A 25,668-nucleotide genomic window follows, 5' to 3' on the forward strand; every position below is an offset into this window, starting at 1 on the left:
AAACGCAGCTTCAGTCTTGTACTTAATGCAATGACATAAATGAAAACATGACAATTATAAAAGTAAAGCTAGGAATAAAAGATGTCTCTCACATCGTGCGCATGAATCAGTTTTTCTGATTTTAAATAACGATTTGAAAGCTGCACAACGGAGCAGATTTAATGGTCTGCTGCTGTTGTCAAACCCATAAGGCAACTTTATTGACTTGGTTCCTGTTCACTGCGCTCAGCTTCTTGAGGAAAAACGTTATTGCTGTACATTAACTGGAGCAAAACCTGCAGGCTAGTTTAAGCAGAAAACTCAACCTGCATTGCATCATGCACAGCAGCATGCCTCACTCTCCTCAATTCACACCAAAACCCTTCCAATCTCTTGGTCTGCTTAAGTTGTTTCAACCTCTTCACCATGCCTGCATCCACCTGTAAGCGCTGGGGATTTTTTTTTTTTTTTTTCCATCACTACCCAACTTCTCTGGTTTCATATTTGTAGAGAGTGATGAGCCTCGAACCACCAGCTGCATTTTTGCTGTAATAAATCAATGGTATAATCCTCTGATACCAAATGTATCATTTGACACGAGTTTTTGAGACCTCTGCATTGTAAGCAACAAATCGCACAAGCTTGAGCAAACTGATATTTAAGTTCGGTTGTAATTTATCAGAAGCTTCAAAAAGCACTCTTAATTATTTTATTTTTTTAAAGCAAGTCAAGTATCTGAATACATTATTGAAGAAGCTCATAAAGTTACACTTTGCTAGTATGTGTATGGAGAAAATCCCAGAAGATCCACAGTTTCTAAAATACTGGGACCAGCCCATCCATGACACGTCCAAAGTCTCCTAGATCACTTCTCTTCCCCATTATGTCAGTTTGAACTTGACCATGTCTAAACGCATTGAGCTGCCCCTATGACTCGCTGATAAAGAGATTTACCAGATTCTGAACAAGTGTATCTAAAAAGAATGGCTATTAAGTCTATATGAAAAATCATTAAGCAGTGACCAAATCTTTACCCAATTGAACACTTTTTTTTTTATCCAAAAATAGCAACGATCCCTCAGAGTGACCCAGATTTTCTCCCTGCGCATTTATTGGTAATAACTAATAGCAAACATAGCTTTAAAAAAAAAAAAAAAAGTAGCTTCTCGCCACAAATACAATCGTAGAGACAATATGATCTCTTCCTTTATATAGCATTGATACGGGGCTTACAAAGTGCAGAAATAACTATATAGCTATAGACTATTAAATAAGAGGAAGGTTGCTGTTTTCACTGTCTACTAAGGCATTGTGATTGTAGACAGTATTAAAACAAAAAAATAATTTTTTTCCCTTTATAATTACAGAACAGTCTGCGCAATGAGCTCAATTACAGAACTTTTCAGTAATTTCACACATTGATTTCTTACAGTTTAAGCAGCATTTCTTTATCATACAGAAATCCAGAGGAGAATTGTTGACACTGCATTTCTTTCTCCTTCCTTCAAATATCTCCGTGATTAAGTCCAGTTCTTCACACTGACAGAAAGCCGACTTTCACTGGTAGAGCTTCGTGTGGCCCGCGGTGTAAAATGAACTTGACACCCCCACCGCCGCCCTCGGTAATCCTCCACCAGTATCGGAACTGCAGGTTTTGCGCGTGGTGGAGAGGAGGCTGTTTCCCTGCGATGCTGCCTCGGTTTTTAGCGGGTCATATTCAAACGCAGAGTGACGTGTCTTCCAGTTTGCGCCAATGCCAGTGGAGAGGGGGCGTGTCCAACTATTTTGTTACAAACACGAATCCGGAGTAAGGAGTCTTTTTACTGGGTATGTAACGGCTGCTTAAACTAAATAATATCAAGAGTGTCGCTGCGTTACGATGCGTGTGATTGTTGCGAAGGATCTGAGGGCGGTCTGGTGTCAGTGGTGGCTTTTTTTTAACATTCTTATTATTTTGTGCGCGTAAATGAATTGCGAGGCTCTTGTTTCGCGAGTAAACGGCAGCAGAATAGCCAGCTTCTTAAGGTGTTGGCTGCTTAAATGTGCGGGATGGCATTATGTCGGCCAGTAAACAGCCTCCCGGGGCTGTGTGGACACCATCTGAGGCATCCCCTCTGTCTGCGAGTCGAAGCATTTTTGTCTGCAGCGTTGTGTGAGCGTGTAATGGATCGGCAGGGGGAAGGAGGGGAGGGGGTGTAGTTGTTGTGGTGAGACAGGTTAGACATTTTTACTCCCGACTAGTGAAGTAAACAAAGAGAGCTGCAATACGCGCGGTGGTTCTGTCTGCGGGACCCGAGAGAGGGAGAGGGGGGGGGACGCGGAGAATGGCGTGGCTCCGGTATTGCCACACAGCTCCGCCGTAGTTCTCGTTTCGTTTGACTTTGGCATTGTTTAGTAAGGACGACCGGATCGGCTCTTTCTGTCCGCAAAAGCCGCCGTGCTGGCCGCCGAGGCCCCACTGAATCTCCCAGTCAACCGGTACTCACGTAAAACAAACCGCGAGTGAGTGAGTGTTTTAGTGCCGCGAACCCTTTTGTTTGTGGACTCCGCAGCCAGCGTCGACCGAGCGAGTGCGCGGTGCAGACGGGCTGGCTGGTCCTGCTAGCTGTGCGCCTCGGTGCTGGGGCTGTCTCCGCGTTTCATCCAGATGGGAACTTAAAGGGGAGCACTTTAATGTTACGCTTTTTGTTCGGTTTGGAGCGTTCGTGGAGATGGGTGTAATTATAACGGGGGGAACCAACTCGGGATAGTGAAGCTGTGCGTGTGTATGTGTGTGCTGCAGCCGACGGTCGCAGCTGAATCCTCTGCCTGGGCTGGAGGGAGGAATCCCGGGCTGCTGTTGCAGCTCCGCCTGTCGTGGGCGAGGGTTTATTTCGGAAGTTCCACCTTTTTAGGGGATTTGTAATGCGGGATCCGTGCAGCGATTGGCTGCAGTGCCTCCCACTTCCCCGCCCCCTTACTGTGGGAGGGACACAAGCCTTAACGGTACAGCCCGCCCACAAAAGTCACGTGCTGCAAAACTCCAGGAAGTAGTTAATTGTTTTTCGAGATCTATTGGTTGGGTGGATGGATCGATTACTTAATGAACGTTAATAGGGAAAATGCAGTATTGCAAACAGCAGGGCAGACAAAAAGAATTAATACATAGATGCAAAAACTAATTTAAAATAGAAACCAGAAAGACCGAAAATTCCAAATATTTATTTATTTATGTTTATATTATAGCTCCAACCATCACAGCATTTTAAATGCATAGGTCCTGGACAATAGCAGCCACTGCAGCAGAAAAGTCCTAACTTTTTTTTTTGTAAAACAACTCCTTGAAACATTTTTTGTGGGAAGTTGAACTGTAAATCTACTCTTACACAATACCGCCAAAGGAACCCTGCATCTAAGCATTATATTTTACATTAAAATTCTGCAGACTATCTTGCATGTAGAAAAGCTGCAATGTGGTATGATGTGATGCTGATGCCCAGTGTGTGCTGTGAACTAAACTTCAACTAAACTTCATCTTAGAAGAGCCATACCATAGAGCCCCAATCATTCTGTTACTATATCCATTGAGTCAAAAAACAAAGAAATATCAATAATCACACTTGTCCTTTATTTATTAAGTAGTTATTATTTATTGAACATCCATCAGTTGTGCAGTAAACAACATGGAATATATGTGGATGTGTTGCTGTTGTTGATTGTTGAGGTTAAAAGACCAAGACTTACAATTTAAACCAGTGGTGTCAATCACATTTTACACTGAAGACAACATACTGTATACTTTGATCATAAGTGGGTGGGATGAGTAAAAACATTTTTTTACATAAAATACAGAAAAGATTCTACAGAAAAGGTTCTGCCAATTCATTGACCAGACTGTCCTGTAATTATAAAATATGTTTTCATGAATTCACAGAAAATGTACTTGTACCCCCATGGACTCAATGTAACAGAATCCAAAAAACAAAACAAAACACAGAATTGTTATAGTACATAGTGGAGAAACTGGAACTTTTCTGTAATATAACTGTTTATCTATTATTTAATTACTTTAGCTTAGTAGTAATGGAACTGGGGTTGAGGGGCATAGTTGGAAAACCTGTAAAACTTATGAAAATACAGTTAAAAGTTCAAAATCTATGCATTCCTTCTCAAAGCTGGCCAGTGGGCAGGATTGGAGTCTTGGCTGGGCCAATTCTGGCCTCCACGTCTTATGTTTGACATCACCAGTGGATGCTATTTAAAACCCAGTAACTGCCGTCTGTATATTAATGTTCAAATTCATCTTCAAAGCAAGAGAAAAAAACTCTCAAATGCTCTTTAAACTTTTCCCTGGTCAGTAACATGCTTATTCCTCTTGATAAAACTCATGCGGCGCCTTATCTAACACCTCCGTGACCGTGTTATACCTTAATAATGGACAGGCTGTGCTTTCTACGTTCGTCTCTAAACATGGTGCTATTATGCTTTCCCCATTTATACTGCAGCTGAGCCTCTCCGCTCTGTGCTGGCATTATCGCGCTTCAAGTCAAAAGGGTGTGCTTGGTAACTGCTCGAGAAATCTTTGATTGACAGTTCAATTTCACAACCGAATACGTCGCCCCGCCCTTGTCCGGGTTCTTCGAACAGACTGACCAATAGCTCCTAAAAGGAGGACCGCTTTTCACTCCAGGGTGAAAACCCCGCCCACCCCAGCTAACCGAACGGAGATTGTTTTCGTTTGTAGGGGAGATTCTCACTTTGTAGCTTGAATTGTTTATTTCAAGTAATACTCCATCGATTAATTGCTTTTTGCAGATACACTGAGTTTCTGTCTTCTCCAGTCAGTGGTGTAGCCTTTCACCACGAGCGAACGGATTATCGTACCATCATCACCGAACTTCTGCTTGCTATTTGGGAGAGAGGGGTGAGTTCATTCAGCAAGCTAGTGTTGGCAAGCTAACTCCCTCCGGTCAGAAGACGTTTTAACAAGATCACGTAGATGATCGATGCTTCTTTGTATGCCGTTCACTCATAAGTTGATCTAAATCCATCAGTGTGGCAAATCAATAGCAAATATTCGCCGTTTCAGCGAGAGCCCACCAGATCGCTAATGGCTTAGCTGCATGTGCTTCCCTCTCCTAGCCCCGGACAGCGATCGGTGTCAGGCTACTCATGTTGTTTACATTAGCTAGCTGCTAGCAGACAGCAAACAACTCCCGTCGACAGAACAAGTTCCCAGCAAAGTTAATTAAAATAAACAGTATACATTTATTTTAGCCTGACCGTTCAGCAGGGTGCCTTGCGTACGAGTTGCTCTTGGCTCTTACCTGCTGGAAAATGGGAGTGTAAACGCGCTGAACTCCTGCGCCACGCTCTAAATGGCGGGCGTGGGGAAAGCGTAACTCGAGGTCGCTGCTTGTAAAGGCCTGTAAACGGGACGGGAGAACCGCGGTTGTGGGGCTGTTACCGTGTAATAGACACAACCGCGTTTTCATATTGGAGGACTGTAACGTTACTACACTGCGCTTCTGTCTGTAAATACCACAGGCTGGCTTTCTTTGGCCGTGCGGAACGACTCGTTTGCTGGCACGGTGGAACTCAGCTGCTGGTGGGAGCAGAGAGGAAGCGTCAGAAGCAGCAGCGCACGAGCACTCGAGTTTATCATTGTGTTACTTTTGCTCGACACACGCGTGTAGAATTTTATTAGCTGCCTGACTTTATCGCTTTTATCTTTTTTTTAAGTACGCCATTCCTTCGAGTGCCCGCGAGTTGCCGTCGTCTTGAGGAAGTTGTGAATGGCAGACCGACTTCCACGTTCCCACAGCACCTGTTTGTCGGTGACGTAGGCTGTGTGTCTCATTGGCTGCTCGGAGCGCGAGTCGTACATTCAGTTCATGCTAACGTTGTCATCCATGTATCACGTAGAGACACGGGACAGATAAGACAAGGCACAGGGGATCCGCGACAAGCCACAAGTTGTCGTAGAAATATTTTAACCGGTATTTTTGTCAGCGGCGTAGCCAGAAATAACAGAAAAATACACAATACACTTTGGCTGCGTGTTGCTGAGGGAGGGGGGGCGGGGTATAATTAAATCATGTTCATCGATTCATTAACGTGGCTATTACTTTAATGTAGCAGTTGATTTAATTGCCTGTATACTGCCGTATTATTATAGCTAATACTACCTGTGTATATTATGTATACATTTGAAAACTGCAAAATAATAAGAAACTAGAACTCTGACGAAAATTAAAGTTTATTATTTCCATCCAAAATACACTAAAGTAGAAGCTGAAAGCAGCAAAACATGCAAGTACTTAAATAAAGTGCAAGTACACGGAGCAGTATTGGAAAGTAGTGAATTACCCATGATTAAATTATTATGGTACACACATTTTGTAGCTTCATCAGCTACATTATTTGTGATTCAAGTCCTTGTTTTAGCCAGTTTTTTATGTGCACTGCTGGAGTGGTAAACACCATTTTTTCATTTTTACCATACTCCTGTACAGTTGTCTTCTTCCCTTTGAAAAATACTGGCTAAAATGTGTTATGTTTTTAATTTAAATATGGGCAGGAATATTTGTAAAACTAACTTAAGAAAAAAAAACTTATTAATCAGAAGGAAATTCATACACAGCAACCAGGCTTCCCCCACACATAATAAAATCAAAATAGAAAATTCACTAAATACAAAATATGTTCCCCGGCCTCACATGGGAACTTTTGCAGTAAACGTAACTTTGTGGCATTCTTGCTGCGGCGGGCAAGAGGGAGGGTACAGATAACACTGGTGCAGAAGTGCACAATGCAAAACAACAAAAAGACACCCCCCCCCCAAAAAAAAAAAAAAGAAAGAAAAAAGAAAGAAAGAAGAAGTGGGGACTCAAGACTCCCAGGTGCTGTATCCTGTGTGTAGTTCACCTTTGCCTGCCAGCTTTTCTTGAATTCTCCAAACATGCACATGGCCGAACAGCTGTTCATGAAGCTCCATATTCATGCATAAAATTTGGATATAGTTTCTAATGAGAAAAAAATGCTGTCAAAGTAGTCAAATCACATGTTAATGAATCAATATGGTCACATTTTATTGACCTTGATAAACGTAGAGGCTTCTTTTTGGTGCTGAAAGCATCAGACGTTTCAATAAATCTGCGTACTGTGAAGATGGTTATGCAATCATTTTCTGCCACAGCCAAACAAGAAAAGTGGTTCACTGTGTGTGTGTTTGTGTGTCTATAAATTCACAGTCAAGCAAAAAAAAATATATTCCCACAAATTCTTGAATGAAATTGTTAGTGTGATGTAATCAATTCAGATAACTTCTCAGAGGTCTGAGAAAATGGGCTCCATATGTTGCTGTGTATTTACAGATCTCGCAGCTCTCCCGAGTATGCGTACATAATGAAGCGGCGTGGGGAGGATCCGGAAACGGTTTTTGCGTCCCCGCAGCGGCGCCTCGGTGGCAACGCGGAGGCTTTCCAGCATCGTGTCCTGGCCCCTGCTCCAGCTCCGGCTGTGTACGAGGCCGTGTCTGACAACATGCAGCCCACAGCAGGCGTCCAGTACTCCGTCCCACAAGGATATCAGGTACACCGCGTTGGCCCGCTCAAGATTTATTTGATCGTTTTGTTTGAGGAGTTATCATTTAGTGAGGACATAGCAACTTTTCTTTACTAAGCACTCACAACTCATGCTCCAGGCTTCCCCACCTGTCAGCTGTGCACATTCTGTCTATGTGTCTCAGTTTATATCACCTTGAGGGGACTGTTGTTGTGATTTGGCACTACCTAAATAAAACTCAGGACTATGTGGCACTTTCACATGGTACTATTTGCTGTACTTTTAATAAAACCTCTCTGATTTCCTAGGTTCCCACAGTGGCCCAGAACAGTGGCGGGCATGGGCACACTCCAAGCCCAGCTGTCCATGGGGGCTCCCACCACCACAGCCCGGCAGTGCAGTCCCACGGGCCCTCGGTGATGTCAGGGCACACCCATACAGTTGCTCCTCAGGCCTCTGCACAGGGCCAGCAGCAGTTCCAGAGACTCAAGGTCTGTAAATCTAATTTTACTTTTACAGTTGAAAATGCTAAAGAGGTTTGGGGAAATTAACAAAGCTACATTATTAGAACTTCTCTGGAAATGAGTTTATTTTTAAGTCATTTGCTTTTTAGTTTGTTGTTTTTTGGTAGCTTTTATTTAAATTTGCACCATGATTGTAAAAACAAATAAGATCCATTCATAGTGATGGTTCATTATGCCTTAGACTGAAACATTTAAAATGTGTGGTAGTAGAGAAAATCTGCCCTTTTTAGGCAGATCACACATCAGTTGTGAAATTCAGTTCAGTTTATAGCTGATGCAGGTACCAGTGTTTTGGAAAAAAAAAATCATGGCACATAAAGCTGGCTTTCCTCTCTCTCTCTTGCTCTCCCTAAGGTGGAAGACGCTTTGTCTTACTTGGATCAAGTGAAGCTGCAGTTTGGCAACCAGCCACAGGTCTACAACGACTTTTTAGACATAATGAAAGAGTTCAAATCCCAAAGGTGAGGCCACGGTGGTTTTGATTAAAGATTGATCCCTTAAAGGTTGACCGATTTTCTAGAGCAAATTTAAAATTTGATCGTGTTACCTACAGGAGTAGACGAATAAATAAATATTCAATGGCAGGAAAGTTATAATGCAGGTTTTTTTCTTGAATCGTATTAGCGTACAATTAAAGTGAGCAGTTAAATACAGTGGGGGAAAAGTATTGGGGTTATTTATCTAATTTATTTACATGAGTTTTTTTCGGTTCATCGTGAATGGTAGCGGCTCCATACTGAATCCAATAACCTCACGGACGGTCGCACTGGAGTGAAGTTATGATAATACGTTTTAACGAGCCGAGGACGGCGCCTTAATTTAGCACAATTGCAATAAAAAGCTTCTCGACACGTGTTAAACCACAGCAGCGACATTCTCGCTTCTAAACTGCGTCTCTGAGCGAACAAATTGAGAGGGAAAGTTCCTGAGCGAGCTAGAATAAGCGTCAGCGGATCTTTTCAGTCATGTCACTTGAGTTTGGACACGGTTTGCAGTTAAGTAGAAGAAAAGCAACAAACACTTTTGCAAACATACAAACAGAAGGTAATGGTATTTCAGGGGTGAAGCACCTCCGAGTCTGCTGCTTAGCGTAGCTTAGCTTAGCTTAGGATAGCTTAGTTTTGTTCGAGTTAGCTTGTTTCATGCTAGGTTGGCACTTTCGCTAGCTGCTGCGGCCGCCGCGTAGCGAAGTAAACAACAACAATGATTCGTGGTACTAACGTGGACCTAGACATTAAACGTTTTTGACCAGTCGTTTATTTTACTTTTTTCCCCTTCTCCATAAAACGAGCTGGCATTTTTTTCACAAGCAACAACTCTTGTACAGTTAGCACCTACAGAGATGCATTTATATGGTTTAATTTAAAGTCCTAAGAGTACACACTGCTCTTGATGCCTGAGATGTTGCCAGGTTTTAAATGTACTCGAGATGTCTCCCCAGGTATAACTGAATTTTCAAATTCTTTCTGCTTTTGCGTTTCCAGTATTGACACTCCCGGAGTGATCAGCAGAGTGTCACAACTCTTCAAAGGTCACCCTGACCTCATCATGGGCTTCAACACTTTCTTGCCTCCCGGCTACAAGATCGAGGTCCAGACCAACGACCTAGTCAATGTGACGACACCGGGTCAGATCCACCACATCACCCCACATGGCATTTCAGTCCAGAACATCCCCATATCGGGAGCTGCTCCCCAACCTCAGCCTCCGCTTCCCTCATCTGCAACCACCACTGCTCCGCCCCTTCTAACACAGCCCACGCCTGCCAAGACCAGCAAGGTGAGAATAAAATGTGGTGGAGTAGAAACTTTTTTTTTTTTTACTGTGAAGCATGTGTTTCAGTACACTTAAAATCTTTCCTGTTTCAGCCTCCTCAGCCCCAGGCGTTAACACCAAGCAGCCAGAGCAATCCGTCCATCCCTGCCTACACCTCTCCCCGTTCGCCACCTATGCAGCTCCACCCACCACTCAGCGGGACCCCCACAGGCCCACCCATGCAGAACAACCAGCCAGTGGAATTCAACCATGCCATCAACTACGTCAACAAGATCAAAAACCGCTTCCAGGGCCAGCCCGACATTTACAAAGCCTTCCTGGAGATCCTCCATACTTACCAGGCCAGTGTCTCAAAATGAAAGCCAGAGTGAAGTTCTAAAGCGTTTCTGAGCTTAAATTTTGAATTTACATTAAAAGGAGCTTTTAAAGAGGACCTTTTATGCTGATTTCCAGCTGTTTTTGCTGTAGCCCTGTACTGTTCCTGCATGCAGTGTCAAAATGTATGGAAAAGCTACTGTTTTTTGTTAGTGCTGCTCTTGGTCATTTAGCCTGGCTTCTACTATGGACTACACAGAAGCGGCCACAATTCATGTAATGAGATATATGACAGGAAAAATATTTAAAAAGCCCAGTAGAGCGACTTTTAATCACTCAATTTGTTTGTGTTCCTCCACCCACAGAAGGAGCAGCGTAATGCCAAGGAGGCTGGAGGAAACTACATACCAGCTCTGACTGAACAGGAGGTTTATGCTCAGGTGGCCAGGCTCTTCAAGAATCAGGAGGATCTACTCTCTGAATTTGGGCAGTTTCTCCCTGATGCCAACAGTTCAGTGGTGAGAAAATCCATGTATTTAATGTACCGTATTCTACTCATGAGTTCAGATTTATTAGAGACACCTTAAACACAAAGGTAAAGTTTATTCATTAAAATCAGCCTCTCAGAATAATGTTCCCCCCGTAGTCTGTGATCTGTCATGTTGATGCGCTCGTGTCTTAATCTGTGTTTTGTATTCGTCGTAGCTATTAAATAAGACCACTGCTGAGAAGGCCGAGTCTGTACGAAACGACCACGGTGGCACTGCCAAAAAGCTTCAGCTCAACAACAAGCAGAGGCCCAATCAGAACGGCTGCCAGATCCGTCGCCATCCCACGCCTGGGGCCACGCCCCCTATCAAGGTACATGCAGTCTCATACTGCTAAGTCCAATTTGGTTTTATTTCCATGTTTTATGTGAAGTGTTTCGCAGCAAAAATTTTCTAGCACAACTTCACCTGCTTCCAAGGTGCATGGAAGGATGAAAGAATTCACAAAGCAGGAACTCCAGCAACACTTGAGGGAAGATGATTATTAAAGTTGTTCGTCTTCCCTCAAGTGTTGCTGGAGTTCCTGCTTTATGTGAAGTGTTTGAAAGTTTTGGTTTTTAAATTATTGAACCTGTGTCTTGAATGTCGTTTTGGGAATGCTGCAGAAGAAGCCGAAGTTACTGAACTTGAAGGATTCCTCAGTGGCAGAGGCCAGCAAGCATGGAGTCGGCACAGAATCTCTGTTCTTTGAGAAGGTGAGTTTGTATTTTGTTTTTTAGTTTGAATAAGAGGAAAGGGGAATTAAAAAGTGGATCGTCTTCCTCCATCCCACCCTGTCCCTAGCTTCTTTTGTCACACGAACCCACTGCATGTCCTCCTTCACTACATCCATGATTCTTCTCTATATTCTTCCTCTTTTCCTCCTGCATGTTAGCTCCATATTTTCCAGCCTTTGTTCCAATATATACACTATCCCCCCTCTGCACTCCTCTGTCCAAACAATGTTTAACATAATCACAGAGCAACTTAACTTTATTTGCTAGTTTATCCGAAGAGCACAGGCTTTGTGTTGGTGGTTCTTGTTGTTCTCAAAAACTTGACTTATGCCACAAGACTTGAGCAGATTTTTATATTTTAGGTGCGCAAAGCCTTGCGAAGTGCAGAGGCCTACGACAACTTCTTGCGATGTCTGGTCATCTTTAACCAGGAGGTGATTTCCAGAGCTGAACTGGTGCAGCTGGTGCTGCCGTTTTTAGGGTGAGTAACTCGGATCACGTAAAATATAACTTTTGCAGTAAATTTGATAGATTTATTTATTTTATTTTTTGGTTGTGTGTTTTTTTTTTTTTTGTTTTGTTTTGTTTTGTGTTTTTTTTTATATCTTTCTGTTAAACAGAAAATTCCCTGAGCTATTCAACTGGTTCAAAAACTTCCTGGGGTATCGTGAAATGTCCCACATTGAAACATACCCCAAGGAGCGGGCTACCGAGGGCATCGCCATGGAGATTGATTATGCTTCCTGTAAGAGACTAGGCTCCAGTTACAGAGCCCTGCCTAAAAGCTACCAGCAGCCCAAGTGTACAGGCAGAACTCCACTTTGTAAAGAGGTGAGAGAGGAGTGGACATCCAGGCGCTCATAAAGCTACTGTGTTGTTCTTTAACAGCAGTTGTCCTTTTTTCTGCTTTGATTTAGATTTATCTTGTTTATCATTTCTGAAAGTAGCTGTTGAAACTCGCTTGTCATTTCTTCCTGGTTGATTGGTTCGCATTTGCAAACAGGATTTGTACAGTAGGAAGGGGAGGGGCTTCTGTACTCGCAGCCTGAGCTGTGTGCATTAAAGCCCTTATTTAGCTTCTCTGCTCTCATTGAGTTTAGCCTTTAGGCTCACAGGGATAACTTGTACATGAGCTGAAAATTCTTTCCTTGGTTGATATAACGTATATGAATATAATATGCAATGCTGTCAGAAAATAAGAAAAAAATCTTTTTAATACTTTAGAGTGATATTGGAAGATTGTATATAAAAAATTGGATTTGCAAAAAAAAAATTAATTTCATATTTTTGTAGTTTGTTGGATCCGTTTTTGCTTAACGCTAACAGTCAACCTCATCCTCATGAATGTAGTTTGAGTTGACGTCTGTATTAATTTTTGTGTTTTTTTTCCTGCTGTGTCCAGGTCTTAAACGACACTTGGGTCTCCTTCCCCTCCTGGTCTGAAGACTCCACTTTTGTCAGCTCCAAGAAGACTCAGTATGAGGAGCACATCTACAGGTGTGAAGATGAACGTTTTGAGGTGAGCTAATACGTGTAACTTGTGTTAATGATGACAACAAAAAGACTATATCCTTGAAGGGGGAAAAACATTGTGGTAGATGCTATTTTGCCTTTCCAGAAAATTTCCAATTTTGAAGTTAAATTGGAATAATGACTGAAAAAATCTCTTGTCCTCAAACAGCTGGATGTTGTATTAGAGACCAATCTGGCTACCATCAGAGTGTTGGAGACGGTGCAGCGGAAGTTGTCCCGCATGTCCGCGGAGGAACAGGCCAAGTTCCGCTTGGACAACATGCTGGGTGGCTCCTCAGAGGTCATTCACCGCAAGGCCATCCAGAGGATATACGGAGACAAAGCGCCCGACATCATTGACGGCTTGAAGAAAAACCCTGCTGTTTCTGTCCCCATCGTTTTGAAAAGGTACAGCTTGAATCAAGGGCCAAATCATTTACTGTATGTCTTTAACTCACAGTTGCTTTGTCTCTGTGGAGGTTAGAAGATTAAAATAACATGAATCCATTCTGTGAGTTGGCCCACAATTTATAAACACAGTAATCCACACAAGGAAGGGAGCACAAATATCATGTTGGAATGGTTAATCCAAAAATGGATTAAGAGAAACAGAATGATCTGGCACCTACCTCTGTGTCACGCGCTGAAAGATGCAGATTGTTGTTTAAATTGTCATTCAGATTTGGAGTTCTTACATTACTTTTCTTTTCAAACAGGTTAAAGACAAAAGAGGAAGAGTGGCGGGAAGCCCAGCGAGGCTTCAACAAGATCTGGAGGGAGCAGAACGAGAAGTATTACCTTAAGTCTCTCGACCATCAAGGCATTAACTTCAAGCAAAATGACACCAAAGTGCTTCGATCAAAGTCCTTGCTCAATGAAATCGAAAGCATCTATGATGAGGTCATTTTCTTTCTTTCTGTGATCATTTTCAGCACTTGGCAAGCATAAAGGTTGACTATACACTGCTAGAAAATTTTTTTTACTGAAGTTTTGTTTTTTTTGCTCTGCAGCGTCAGGAGCAGGGCTCTGAGGAGACCACCACTCCAGTCACAGGCCCCCACCTGACACTGTCCTACGAGGACAGCCAAATCCTTGAGGACGCAGCGGCCCTCATCATCCACCATGTGAAGCGGCAGACCAGCATTCAGAAGGAGGACAAATACAAAATCAAACAGATCATCTATCACTTCGTCCCTGACATGCTGTTTTCTCAGCGGGGCGAGCTTTCAGATGTAGAGGAGGAGGAGGAGGAAGAGGAGATGGAACTGGAGGAAGGAGCTTCTAAAAAGCACAACGGTGTCCCGGGCAGCGGGAGTCCCTCAAAGTCCAAGCTGCTGTTCAGCAACACGGCAGCGCAGAAGCTGCGCGGCTGCGACGATGCCTACAACCTCTTCCTCGTCAACAACAACTGGTATGTCTTCCTGCGGCTTCACCAGACACTCTGCTCACGTCTGCTGCGGCTGTACGAGCAGGCGGAGCGGCAGATCGAAGAGGAGGTCAGAGAGCGGGACTGGGAGAGGGAAGTCCTGGGGCTCAAGAAGGAGAAAAATGACAATCCAGCCATCCAACTAAGACTGAAGGAGCCCAGTGAGTAACAGTATACCCCGATTTTGTGTTACATTTGTTTGCTTTTCCTTTTCTGACTTTTGTACCATGTCTGTTTGTAAAGGTCCTATCAATGCTATCCTCGTAAAGTGCTTAAACGCAGCGCACACGATAAAACCAGATTCAACAAAAACATAATAGTTCAAACACAAAGTAAAATCTTAGAACACTTGGCATAATGTTTTAAAATGGAAGACGCATGACAAGACCTAAGTGTCGTATCAAGAGTTTGACGTGAAGTCTTTAAAAGTGATTTGAGAGAAGATACTGATGAAACAAGTTGCCGTTTATCAGGCAAGTCGGACCACGACTGCATCTCTCGGTCACCTTTTAGCTTGAGGTGGAAACAGTCTGCAGGCTGTGCTCTGGTTGCAGGGACTGCATTTCCAGTATATCTCTAGGCCATGAAGAGCTTTAAATATAACATGTAAAATGTTCAAATCAGTTGTTAAACGAATGTGCTGTGACTGTAGGAACAGTAAAATGTCAGTAACATGTAGATTGAGGAAAAACTCACCAGTAGTTTTTGTAACAAAAAGTGGAAATGTTTTTTCCCCTCATGCTGTTCCACTTAGTGATCTGTTTTTATTAAATATTTCTTCTCTCCAGTGGACATTGAGGTGGAAGATTACTACTCTGCTTTCTTGGAGATGGTTCGGAATTTGCTGGATGGCAACATGGAAGCATCTCAGTACGAGGACTCTCTGAGGGAAATGTTCACCATTCACGCTTACATCGCGTTCACGATGGACAAGCTCATCCAAAGCATCGTCCGGCAGGTATTGGCTTGTTTTCTCAAGGAAAGAGCTGCTGTAGTTGTTTACCAGCCAGTCACTAACTCTCTTTCCTTCAGCTCCAGCACATTGTGAGTGATGAGATCTGCGTCCAGGTAACAGACCTCTACCTGGCAGAGAGCGCCAGCGGAGCCACTGGAGGAAGCTTGTCCACACAGTCCTCCAGGAGCTCCGCAGAGACGATCTATCAGCGGAAAGCCGAGCAGCTCATGTCTGACGAGAACTGCTTTAAGGTAAATAAAGTTGCCGCTCGCTCTCAAACCTAGCCATGGCATGACGGCAGATTTTTGCTAAAGCTTTGGAAATATGGAAATTGGCTCATTTAAAGTTTAGAAGAGGTACTTAAAAGTAATTTTCCACAAGGCTGCAGGACTGGTTCCTGCACAGTCCAGATGTCAAACTTAATTTGTTGCTGTGAAGAACGTCCTACTTTTACTAACTGGAGAGTTCCCTTTTTTTTTTTTTTTTTTTTTTTAATGTGTTTTGGGTGCGTTCACTGTCAATAAATGATCTCCACATTTTAAAACACAAGCAGTATCGTTCAGTCTTTCCCTTGGCAAAGACTGTGAGATTTACACAGCAGCCAGGTTTGTGACAGACACGTGCAATCAGCATGACTTCTGTAGTAGGGTTTTTTCATTGAGAGTACATAAGAGGGTGTGAATCACCAACCAGTTCCTACCCTCTAAAATGGTTGCAGTAATGGGGAGTAAGGATCACCATTTGCACTCACTCATTGCTTCCATTGACTAAAGCTGCTAAAGCCACCTGTCACCAGCGAGCAGATTTGCTTTTTGCCCTACTTTCAGCTTCGCTTTCATTAAAGCTTCACTTTACATTAAATATTTATCCCATTTTGTTAAAAACAGAAATTACCCAACTGGTTTTATAGGTGAATACCTAAAACCCATTCATCCTGTTTACTTTGACTGCAAACTAACTTGTTACGAAAGAGAGATGGAAACTTCCACTGAACACATCCATTTCCACTCTTTTTATAATGTGTTCAAAAATCTGAAGCTCAGTAAATCTAAAAACTGGAATAAAAGAGTAAAATGTTGCAGTATTTCCTGTAATCTGAGCCCTCAGGATATTTTTTTAATCTGACACATTAAATTATTTCTTACTCTTGGATAGAGAATATCATAGACTTATGGTCTGTTGTCACTACACTGAGTCCAACTACTTGCCAGTTTTTAGCCGAAATCCAAATATCGGATCAGCCCATCTCTTTCTGACGATGTTCTTTTCTGTCCTTACTTTCTCTTCGCTCCTTAGCCTTCTTGTTTCTCTCCACTGTCACAGAGTGCTGGTTTAAAGGGGATCGTTGGTGTTCCCTCTGTGTTGAGTCCTTATTTTTCGTTTGAAAAGTGTCTTAAACTGTCCGTCCTGTTGCTTTCTCAGGTGATGTTTTTGAGAAACCGAGGACAAGTGCAGCTCACGGTGGAGCTGCTCGACACAGAGGAAGAGAACTCAGATGAGCCCATGGAGGCCGAGGTAAGAAACACAACGGTAAATCTTGAGTGTCAAGGTCCATTAGCATCAGGAACTATTTTTAAGCCAATAATCCATCTACTCTTTTGGGTTTTTGGTTTTTTTTTTGTTCACATTAAGGATTAAAAAAAACAAAACATGGCTATTATATAAATGATGTGTATATGTTTAATAGGTCCCCTTTAAATAAACAGGCTCTGTGATGTCTAATCAACTGTAAAATGGCAACAATGCTGCACAAATGTTGTTTAAATACTCGCACTGATAAGAGTATTTGTATGGCAGTAGCAGCTCTTCTTTTATTCCCACACTGCTGAAATGTGGCATTTTATTACACACAGTTCAGTTCACTTAGACTAGTCATTTAAAGGCCTGTAATCAAGATAACCAGTGTGTGGAAATACTAGTAAGAACCTGTTGCCAGACTTGTGGTAATACTGGCGCAGTGCTCGTGTTTTCACACTCATAATGTGTGTGTTAAACTTGGGTTTTGTGCTTGTTTTCTGTTTGCAGCGTTGGTCTGATTATGTGGGACGCTACTTAAACCCAGATTCCACAACTCCTGAGCTGAGGGAGCACCTCGCTCAGAAGCCAGTTTTTCTTCCCAGGTGCGTTTTCCACATTTCATCGCTCTCTGATGGGCCACGCCCTGTAAAATTCAAACAGGAGGCTTTTGATTACAGCAACCCTAATTGACTTGTCCTGACATATTCCTGCTCGATTTCATGAGTCACTCTCATCACGTTTGTCTAAACCAGGAATCTGAGACGGATCAGGAAGTACCAGAAGGGCCGAGAGCAGCTGGACAAGGAGGCCTGCGAGGGTGGAAAGAAATCGCTGGATAAGGAGAAAATGGAGTGCATGTTCAAACTAAACTCATACAAGATGGTCTACGTCTTTAAGTCTGAGGATTACATGTACCGACGCACTGCCCTGCTGCGAGCTCACCAGGTATTTACCAGCTAGTGTCGTTATTTAGCTGTTATGCCAGAAATATTTCTTGGTTACAGCGTTCCTGTATTTATCATAAGGGAGGAAAGTGAGTGACCTTTGACCTCCCATTCATTCTGTTTCAACTCTTGGCTCTGTAAGATGTCAGTGAGGGCGGAGGGCTTGGGCTTAGTTTGAGGTTTCTGTGTTCAGTGAGTAGAAAATCTGTTTCGTGACATCAGTCTTGTTTTTCCTCAGTCACACGAGAGGGTGAGCACGCGACTACACAAACGCTTCCAGGCCTGGGTGGAGGCGTGGGTCAAAGAGCACGTCACCCGCGACATGAGCGCCGAGACCAACAAGTGGCTGATGGGCGAGGGACGTGAAGGCCTACTGCCCTGCAGCACCACCCGTAACCCAGAGGTCCTTCACTTCATGAACATCAACAAATATCGTGTGAAATACAGCACACCTAGCAAGGCACCGTAGCCAGCCAGACCCACGAGGGCAAACGGAAGCAGACTGACTTTTGGGGGGTTTAGGTCTGATATCAAACAGGAATAGAGGTAGAGACGGAAGGTCGTCAATGTGTTTTTAAAGCGGACATGGGAGCACAATTAAGCTAGCTGCCGTTTGTGTTGAAACCGGGGTGGGCAGGATTACTGAAATCCTTTTTTTTTTTTCTTTTTTTTTTTTTTTAAATTTTAACCAGCGTTTTTAGCTGGGCCCATATTATTATTATTATTATTATTTTTATTTTTTTTTCTTAAATTTATTTTTCCCCAGGGCCTTCGGTGCCAAAACTTAGGAATGGTCATGTTCCAGTCGCAGACCTGAGCTCTTACCAGCACTCAGAACCACGTCACAAACTTCCTCGAGCCTTTACGACAGAGCTTAGCGACATAAGAAAAGAGAGTGTGGTGCTTTTTTTTTTTTTTTTTTTTTAACTTTATCACGGCTGAGCTTCAATTCAGCCTTAGACAGTCTGAAGCCATCCAAGTAATCGAGTTCCATCAAAATCAAATACACAGGGATTTATTTATGAAAGTGTTATTCTGTAGTATTTTCTGTAGTATTCACTGAGAACAATATGATGGACAAGTGCACTTATTTAGAAAAAAAGGGGGAAACTGTTCAGAAATTTTGTTTCCCAGATTGAAGGTTTGGGGGGAGCTCGGTAAAGTCTGAGAGATCTGGTTCAGACATTCCTGTGTTACGGCCAAATCACAATCATGTCTCATCAAGCAGACTGAAAGAGGGTTACAGTTTCTTTTCCAAAACACATGGCAGCACTATTAGAAACGGTGCCTGAGCTCCAAACCGCGTTGTCGGGTTAACTTAGAAAAAAGCACCGTTACATCTAATGTTTTAAAAAAAGAAAAAAAAAGGGGCCTCACAACACTGTTTGGTCTCAGACTGTAAAATTGTATAGCTCGTGAATGTCAGATACTGACATGTATTCCAGTGTGTGTGTTGTGTATATATATTATATATAGTTCTATTAACACACACAATCCTCGCCGCCCTGGAAGTCAACCTTTTTAAGATGCCCTCCGCCAATACACCAGCTTTAACACACTCAAATACGAACACACAAACACACACATGCACATCTTGCTCATGCCCTCATGTTGTAAATACACTGTGTATATAGTCTCAGACTTTTTTATGACAGATCTGTGTTGTTGTGCTAGTAATACTTTCCAAGCTTACTGTGGACTTTAGTGATAAATGGCTAAAGTTAGTATGTATATGAAAAAGATAAATCCAAGACCATTTATTACCGTTTTTACCAAAGGGAGTCGATTCTAAAATAGCTGTTTTTGCCCCCTTTGTGTGTTCCTTTATGTCTTTTGCTTTTTAATTTCTGTAGTTAAACATGGGTGGTGGGGGAGGGGAGTAGAAATGTATCCAGGTCTTTCCATTTATTTGAAACAAAACCATCTTTTCTTTTCTGAGTGTCACATTTGTTTTCAATAAAATCACTGCCCCCGATTTCTGACAGCCGACACCGTCCGTGGTGATGGTGGGACTCATTTTAAAGTTCAGTGGACTCCACCACAGTCTCGCATTGTGATGCACGCTTTCCTCCCTGGATAGATTTCTGCTGTAAACATCACCCCACACCATATTTTTGATAATGGAAGAAGTCACATGAGCATGTCTTTAGTCCCTTTATTTAGACATTATTTAAAGTAATAATAAAAATGACATTTGTAGCCTATAGAGATCTTTTATTGTGTTGAGTGATTTATTTTTTTCCACACTTTCATCTCATCTTTCAGTCTCTGGTTTGCAGTTTTATTGGTGGGAAATATTATGAAAGTTCATAAAATGCAGTACTTCTTTACAGCCCGCGCTCTAAATACGTTATCACCTGTATTGCACCGTAAGAAGTAAAACAAAAAAGACCAAGAAGAATGATTTCTACAGCAAAAATTACAAACTCCCCCAGTTTGCCTTTGAGTTGGCTGAACAAATCAAGTCAGCCAGTTGCTCCTCAGTGCTCTGGAGTTGTTTATTTCTATATAAACACTGCCTGGAATCAAAGCTCGCCTTAATCAAATACAGCCCATCTGCATTAGTTTGCATGCCTATATGATCTTTATGTTCACACACATTTGAACTGATGTTACTGACCTATGAGGGATAACCAGGGCAGCTCGGTGTTGAAGGAGGAGAAGCTGTCGCAGGTTTTGTACCTACACCGTGTAAACCAGGATTGTTGCAGCTGCTGACTGTGCTGCAGGAACCTTTCAGTCTATTTCAGTGAAGCACTTTAAACACCACTAACTAAAGCAGAATCTTCCTATGTAAGATCAGCTGGCCTTTTTTTGCACAGCATCTTAAAAAGGCAGGAGAAGTTTTACCTTTTAAGTTATGTATTCCTGACCCGTTATGAAAGAGAATATACGTGGACGAAGAACTTAACGCTATCAGAGTGCACAGTGCACCTCAAACAGAAAAGTCTCTATATATGTTCTTTCCATCACACTGAAATGTCCAAACTATTATCCAGAATATGTAAACATAATTGTTTCTCCATTAGGCAAAAAGCTAAATTCAAGTATTAAAACCTGACCTGCATGTGATGAGCCTGATATCGAAGTAAGGTTGAAAAGTTAGACCTTTCAAATGCTGTGACTTATTCTCACAGGGCGTCTATCCTACATGGTATTAACATTTACACACAATGCACATTTTAAAGTTTTCTCCACTGAATTATCAGGAAACACATCAAACACCCAGAGTAGCTGTGCTCGTTGCTGTTACTCAGTGACTTTAAATTGCAGCAATTTTGCTGCTTTTTTTGAAGCTTAAAGTTGGCTAAAGAAATGTTTTGCTTTGAGAGCAATGCTTTGGTTTTAAATTGTGTCCACTTCCATGTGACGGTCTCCTGTACAAAAGTTCTGAGGGTTAAAAAATGCTGGAAAAATTACGTATATTAAATGTGGCAGGCTGTGGCAGTGAGTGCTTAAAATGTTTAAATTTTGATGGTATGAAGAAAAAAGGAAAAATTGCATGGCTTCCTTAAAGTAAAGATGGGTTCAGCTCATTTGTAATGTACTTCTGAGTGGATCAGGTGGGAGTCATGCTCTGATTCTTTGAAAGATCCAGCAGCTAAGAAGCTCATAATAGGCTGTTTTCGATTTTAGCCAACAAATTAACTTAAATAATTAAATTATTTTTAAACTGGCTAATTTACCCTTCTATTATCCCGTCCAGGTCGCACTGTGTAGCTAATTGAATCTTTATAATCCACTGCCATGCTCTTCTGGGAAGTGCTGGGAAAATGATATGTTAATAGGGCTGAAGGTCTCCACTGACTTTCAGCGTGCTTTTATACAGTGAGCAAGAAAGCTGTTTTAAATTGCATCTGTCAAGATAACAATGTCTTTCTAAGGACGTATTAGCATGATTATTAGCACAAGGGGAAAGTTTAAGAATTCCATCATGAAACTGTCAGTTCTCCTAAAATCCTGCAGAGGGCGACCTCACCCTGTCCACCAGCATCCCGGGGTCACTTGTGTTGAGTTTATAAGGACAATTATTATGCAGCCTCACAGATGAAGTCAAGTTTTATGTCTTTTGATTTATCTGTGTTGTGTTAATTTGCAGGATGGATGTAGTAGGAAGTAGGTGTTAGACTTTGAGCCTCACTTTTACTGAGAAAAGACATTTTAGGTTAAACAATAAACTCTTGCAAGACTGATGTCTGTATTTGACAAGATTCATACTGGTGTACTCAGTTGTTTGGAAACTCGTATTACACAGAATCCTAAGTGATTGAAATTTAAAAAGCCAAACATTCAGGTTACCATTAAATTGAGAGGAGCAGGAATTCAAGAAGCAGAAAATAGCAACAGGAATACTTTATTTCTTTGTTACGGAGATCAAATGACCATTTTTATTTTATTATTTTATTTATTATTGTCACCTGGCAGAATTCATTTTACACAATGCTGCCAGGTATCCAATGAACTCTGAAGAATACAAAAAAAAGAAACTGTTAGACCCTAAAATGCAACATGTTAAGATCAGTGGATTTAAATACAAATCCACTGACTGGATAAAAATATTTGCTGCTCCTGCATGGACGTCCAATTTGGTGTTAGCTCATATGATAGATTAGAGCAAAAGTATACACTGGTCACTTCATTAGTTACTCCTTGCTAGTAGTAAGTTTGACCCCCTTTGTGCCTGGTGTGACTTTGCAGCCCATCTGCTTCAGGCTTTGAGAGGCGCTCAGAGATGCTGTTCCACATCTTCAAACCCTGGCCTTGCATTACCTTTATGTCATATGGGTTATCTGATCAACCCGATGTGCTTCACTAGCACCTGCTCACATGCATACCTTGATTGTGATGAGTAGTTGGCTGAGTCTGGCCATTTTCCTCTGACATGTGGCATCAGCCTGGCATTTTTGCCCAGAGAACTTCTGCTCACTGGACATTTGCTCTTTTTCAAACCCTTCTCTGTGAACTCTAAAGATGGTTGTGTGGGAAAATCCCAGGAGATCAGAAGCTTCTGGAATATTTAAGAGTAGCTCGCCTCACACCAACAATTAGCTTAAATCTCCTTTCTTTCCCATTCTGGTGCTAAGGTTGTCTTGAACATCTCTACATGCTGCCATGTGATTGGCTTATTTTTACACAACCACAGAGAGGCTGCTAATATTTAAATATGATGACACATCCTTTTGGAAAATCGCAAGCAATGAAAGTACCCAGAACTTGTATTGGTCTCACCCCTGAAGGGTGCTGAAGTTTAGCAGGCAGGACTTGTCTTTGCAGCCGGCAAGGAACAGTAGAAACAAAAGGACCCAGGACGAGTTCAGGTACGGGTCACTGAGTTCTTCTAGGTGAAAAGGCCTCTGTGGGTGGTCTCACATACTGTACAGAAATCACTGAAAATGCCCCAAAGCCTCTCCCCAAACTTAATGTACCCTGACCCTTTCAGATCCTTTCACAACATTTCCACTCAGACTCACACACACAAACACACTCAGCTTTCCCCCACTTTGCTGCCATAGCGTTGAGGCCCTGACAAGGAGTGAGGCCGACACATGGCAACAGAGCCCTCCATGCCTCCCACTAACAGCGCTAACAATGAGATCCTCAAAGGCCGCAGCAGCTGAGGGGGAATGGACACCCCCACCCACCCAAGCTCTTCTGCGTGATTACTTCCATGTAGTGCTACACTCCTGAACTTTCAACAGCTCTCTAATATGAGCACTTCCACAACTTCTGACTCGGAGAGCAAACCTATTATCACAGCCACAGAGATTGCATTGTGCTCCGTGCTTGGCAGCCTTGGCGCTCACAATGCAGAGCAATTAACTCGCTCAGAGTGACCTCATAAGTTTCTGCTTGTCTCTTTTGTATGTGGAAAGGCATTTAATTGTCTAAAAATGCATTTTTTTACACTCTTTCAGAGAGAGGGAACTTTTTAGTGGAGCACAGAGTCTCGGCGGCCATGACGTACAGTCTCCATGATGGCGGTTTCCCCTGTGTACAAGGCCTGTGGTATTGCTGCATACGGATAGATTATCCAAACCTTTTTGTTAGAGGTGAAGTATTTTTGGATTTAGTTATAAGGTTTGAGGCCTTGGCAGATTCAAAGAATAAGAAGCGCGAATCAGAGCTGCTATTAATAACACAAAGCACTCATCACTTTTTTCACACGGACCATATGTCTGTGTGACTTTGTGGGTGGATGTTGTGTATGCAAGAGGATTTTTGTGTATGGCGGCGGATGCACAGCTGAGACATCTGCCTGGCTGCTTTGTCTCAATGATGAGAAAGCTCTACCCTGCAGGCTCCTCTCTCCTCCATAAAAGGATTAGCCGAGTCCGGCACTCTTGCATAACCGCTGCGAGCTCCTGTGCTTAACAGACGGTTTAATGTGCTCAGCTCCAGCGACTTAGAGTAGTAAAACAAAATCACAACAAGTTGTTTTAACTTTTTTTTTTCTTTTCAGAAAAGGTGCTGAAGCCAAGAAGGTCACTGTATTTTTGTAATAGCCACCAAAAGGCAGCACCTGTAGTTACAAAATCCTACATCCTAAAAAAAGTTCTTTCCTGATCAGATTCATGGGCTCACTCATTTGTCTTTATATTCAACAAAACATTAAGTCCGTTTCATAAATTTTGATCATTCTAAGTGTCTGAAAGTTGGATAATCCAGGCGGTGGCTATGTCACTATCTATGGCTGTCAACCCCTGGTTAGCAAGCTACAACGAAACCGTTTGAGTCCACGGATCCACAGACACGGATCTGCTAAATAAGTCGAAGTAATAGATAATAAAAGGGCGGACTGCAACCAAACTAAAGCACAGTGATGGAAACTATTTGATGAAACCATCAAACGACTAGTGGCCACCAGAGGAACTGCAGTTTTCTCTGCATTTTTAGCTCCAGAGGTACCACGCAGTACTTGGCTGTTTGTGGTACAGACTAATTCACTGCAGGAATCTTCTTGAATCTTTTTCTTTGGAAGTGAACTGCACTTGCATTTTATGTAAGAAATATTTGTTTTATTGTTGATGATGTACAACTGAAAGGGTGGCGTTATGACAGAATAATTTTTCTAATGACTGTCAGCATCGTCTGTCTCTCACAAGAAGAATCTCGAAAACATTTCCAATGGGACATGTGTTTTGAATCCTATTAAAACATTAAATCTTGTGACTGTTGCCAGGATTCCAGGGAACAGCTGTATTACTGATGCTCTGCCCAAAATAATCAGGGGAACACTTTGGTTAGCACTTCTTTTCTTTAAAAAAAAAAGATTTGCTGTTCACAGTTTTGGAGGATCAAACTCAGTAAGCCTGCATCAGAATAAACAAAAAAGAAGTTCAATCCTGGCAGTGCTCCACGAAATGCTAAATTTATTTACATTACTCTTTTGGGTAGTGCCCAATTTAAGTGTCTGCTAAAAAAAAAATCATCCCGTCAAACCATGGAGATAAATAGTAAACATTAGTGCTGTGACAAGCAAGCTGTGAAATAAATTGGATCTAGACAGGAAAAGTCCTGCTTTGCAGTAGCTCTCAATCATCTGAGTGTTCTTGAATGCAACTTTAAGAAAGATTTGTCAAATTGGTACAAGCTTCCATGCAAATTACTCTAACATCAAAGTGACACAGACACTGTGAACGCAACCAAATGCGAAACAGTTCCGAAAGCTTCTGCGACCGTTTCCTGGTAACAATTAATGCCTGCAAGAAAGTTTGGAAACAAAGCCAAAAATTAAAGGCGATTTATTATTTACCACAGACCACAGCACCCGTGCAATCTTGTCCTCGCCTCTGGGCAAGACTGTTAGTCAAGTGGCAGAAATATAAATGGTTTTCTTTATTATCGGTGTCATCATTTTTGTTCCTGTCCTCTCCTCTCTGTGCCGGCCGAGTTCGTGCTGAAATACATGC

At 42.3% G+C, this 25,668-nt stretch overlaps 1 protein-coding gene across 3 annotated transcripts; it reads left to right on the forward strand.

The window, feature by feature from the left end:
* The first annotated feature begins 1,732 nt into the window (after window positions 1-1,732).
* On the forward strand, window positions 1,733-19,962 carry sin3aa (SIN3 transcription regulator family member Aa). 3 transcript variants are annotated; one of them, XM_085462452.1, is made up of 21 exons: window positions 1,733-1,806; window positions 7,335-7,551; window positions 7,833-8,015; window positions 8,403-8,509; window positions 9,533-9,827; window positions 9,917-10,165; window positions 10,505-10,657; window positions 10,845-11,000; window positions 11,293-11,382; window positions 11,766-11,884; window positions 12,024-12,234; window positions 12,806-12,922; window positions 13,085-13,323; window positions 13,632-13,815; window positions 13,926-14,502; window positions 15,130-15,299; window positions 15,374-15,547; window positions 16,719-16,811; window positions 17,322-17,416; window positions 17,567-17,759; window positions 17,997-19,962. In XM_085462452.1, exons 1-21 carry the CDS (start codon window positions 1,733-1,735, stop codon window positions 18,225-18,227), a joined length of 3,927 nt encoding a protein of 1,308 aa, XP_085318578.1. In that variant the 3' UTR covers window positions 18,228-19,962. The 3 variants fall into 3 exon arrangements, with proteins under 3 accessions (XP_085318578.1, XP_085318579.1, XP_085318580.1); XM_085462453.1 differs by lacking the exon at window positions 1,733-1,806 and adding an exon at window positions 3,742-4,882; XM_085462454.1 differs by lacking the exons at window positions 1,733-1,806; window positions 7,335-7,551; window positions 7,833-8,015; window positions 8,403-8,509 and adding an exon at window positions 8,672-9,042.
* The last annotated feature ends 5,706 nt before the right edge of the window (window positions 19,963-25,668 follow it).

This window comes from Copadichromis virginalis, linkage group LG7, assembly GCF_057382275.1.
Source record: "Copadichromis virginalis isolate Kocher_CV1m ecotype Utaka linkage group LG7, C_Virginalis_male_GT1.1, whole genome shotgun sequence".
NCBI lineage: Eukaryota > Metazoa > Chordata > Actinopteri > Cichliformes > Cichlidae > Copadichromis > Copadichromis virginalis.

Excerpts from the sequence above, each read along its gene's own strand:
- sin3aa (XM_085462452.1), top strand. The coding sequence starts at position 1,733 with ATGCCAGTGGAGAGGGGGCGTGTCCAACTATTTTGTTACAAACACGAA. Across the intron at positions 13,324-13,631 it reads GTCCCCATCGTTTTGAAAAG|GTTAAAGACAAAAGAGGAAG; the intron begins GTACAGCTTGAA and ends CTTTTCAAACAG. Across the intron at positions 17,417-17,566 it reads AAGCCAGTTTTTCTTCCCAG|GAATCTGAGACGGATCAGGA; the intron begins GTGCGTTTTCCA and ends TGTCTAAACCAG.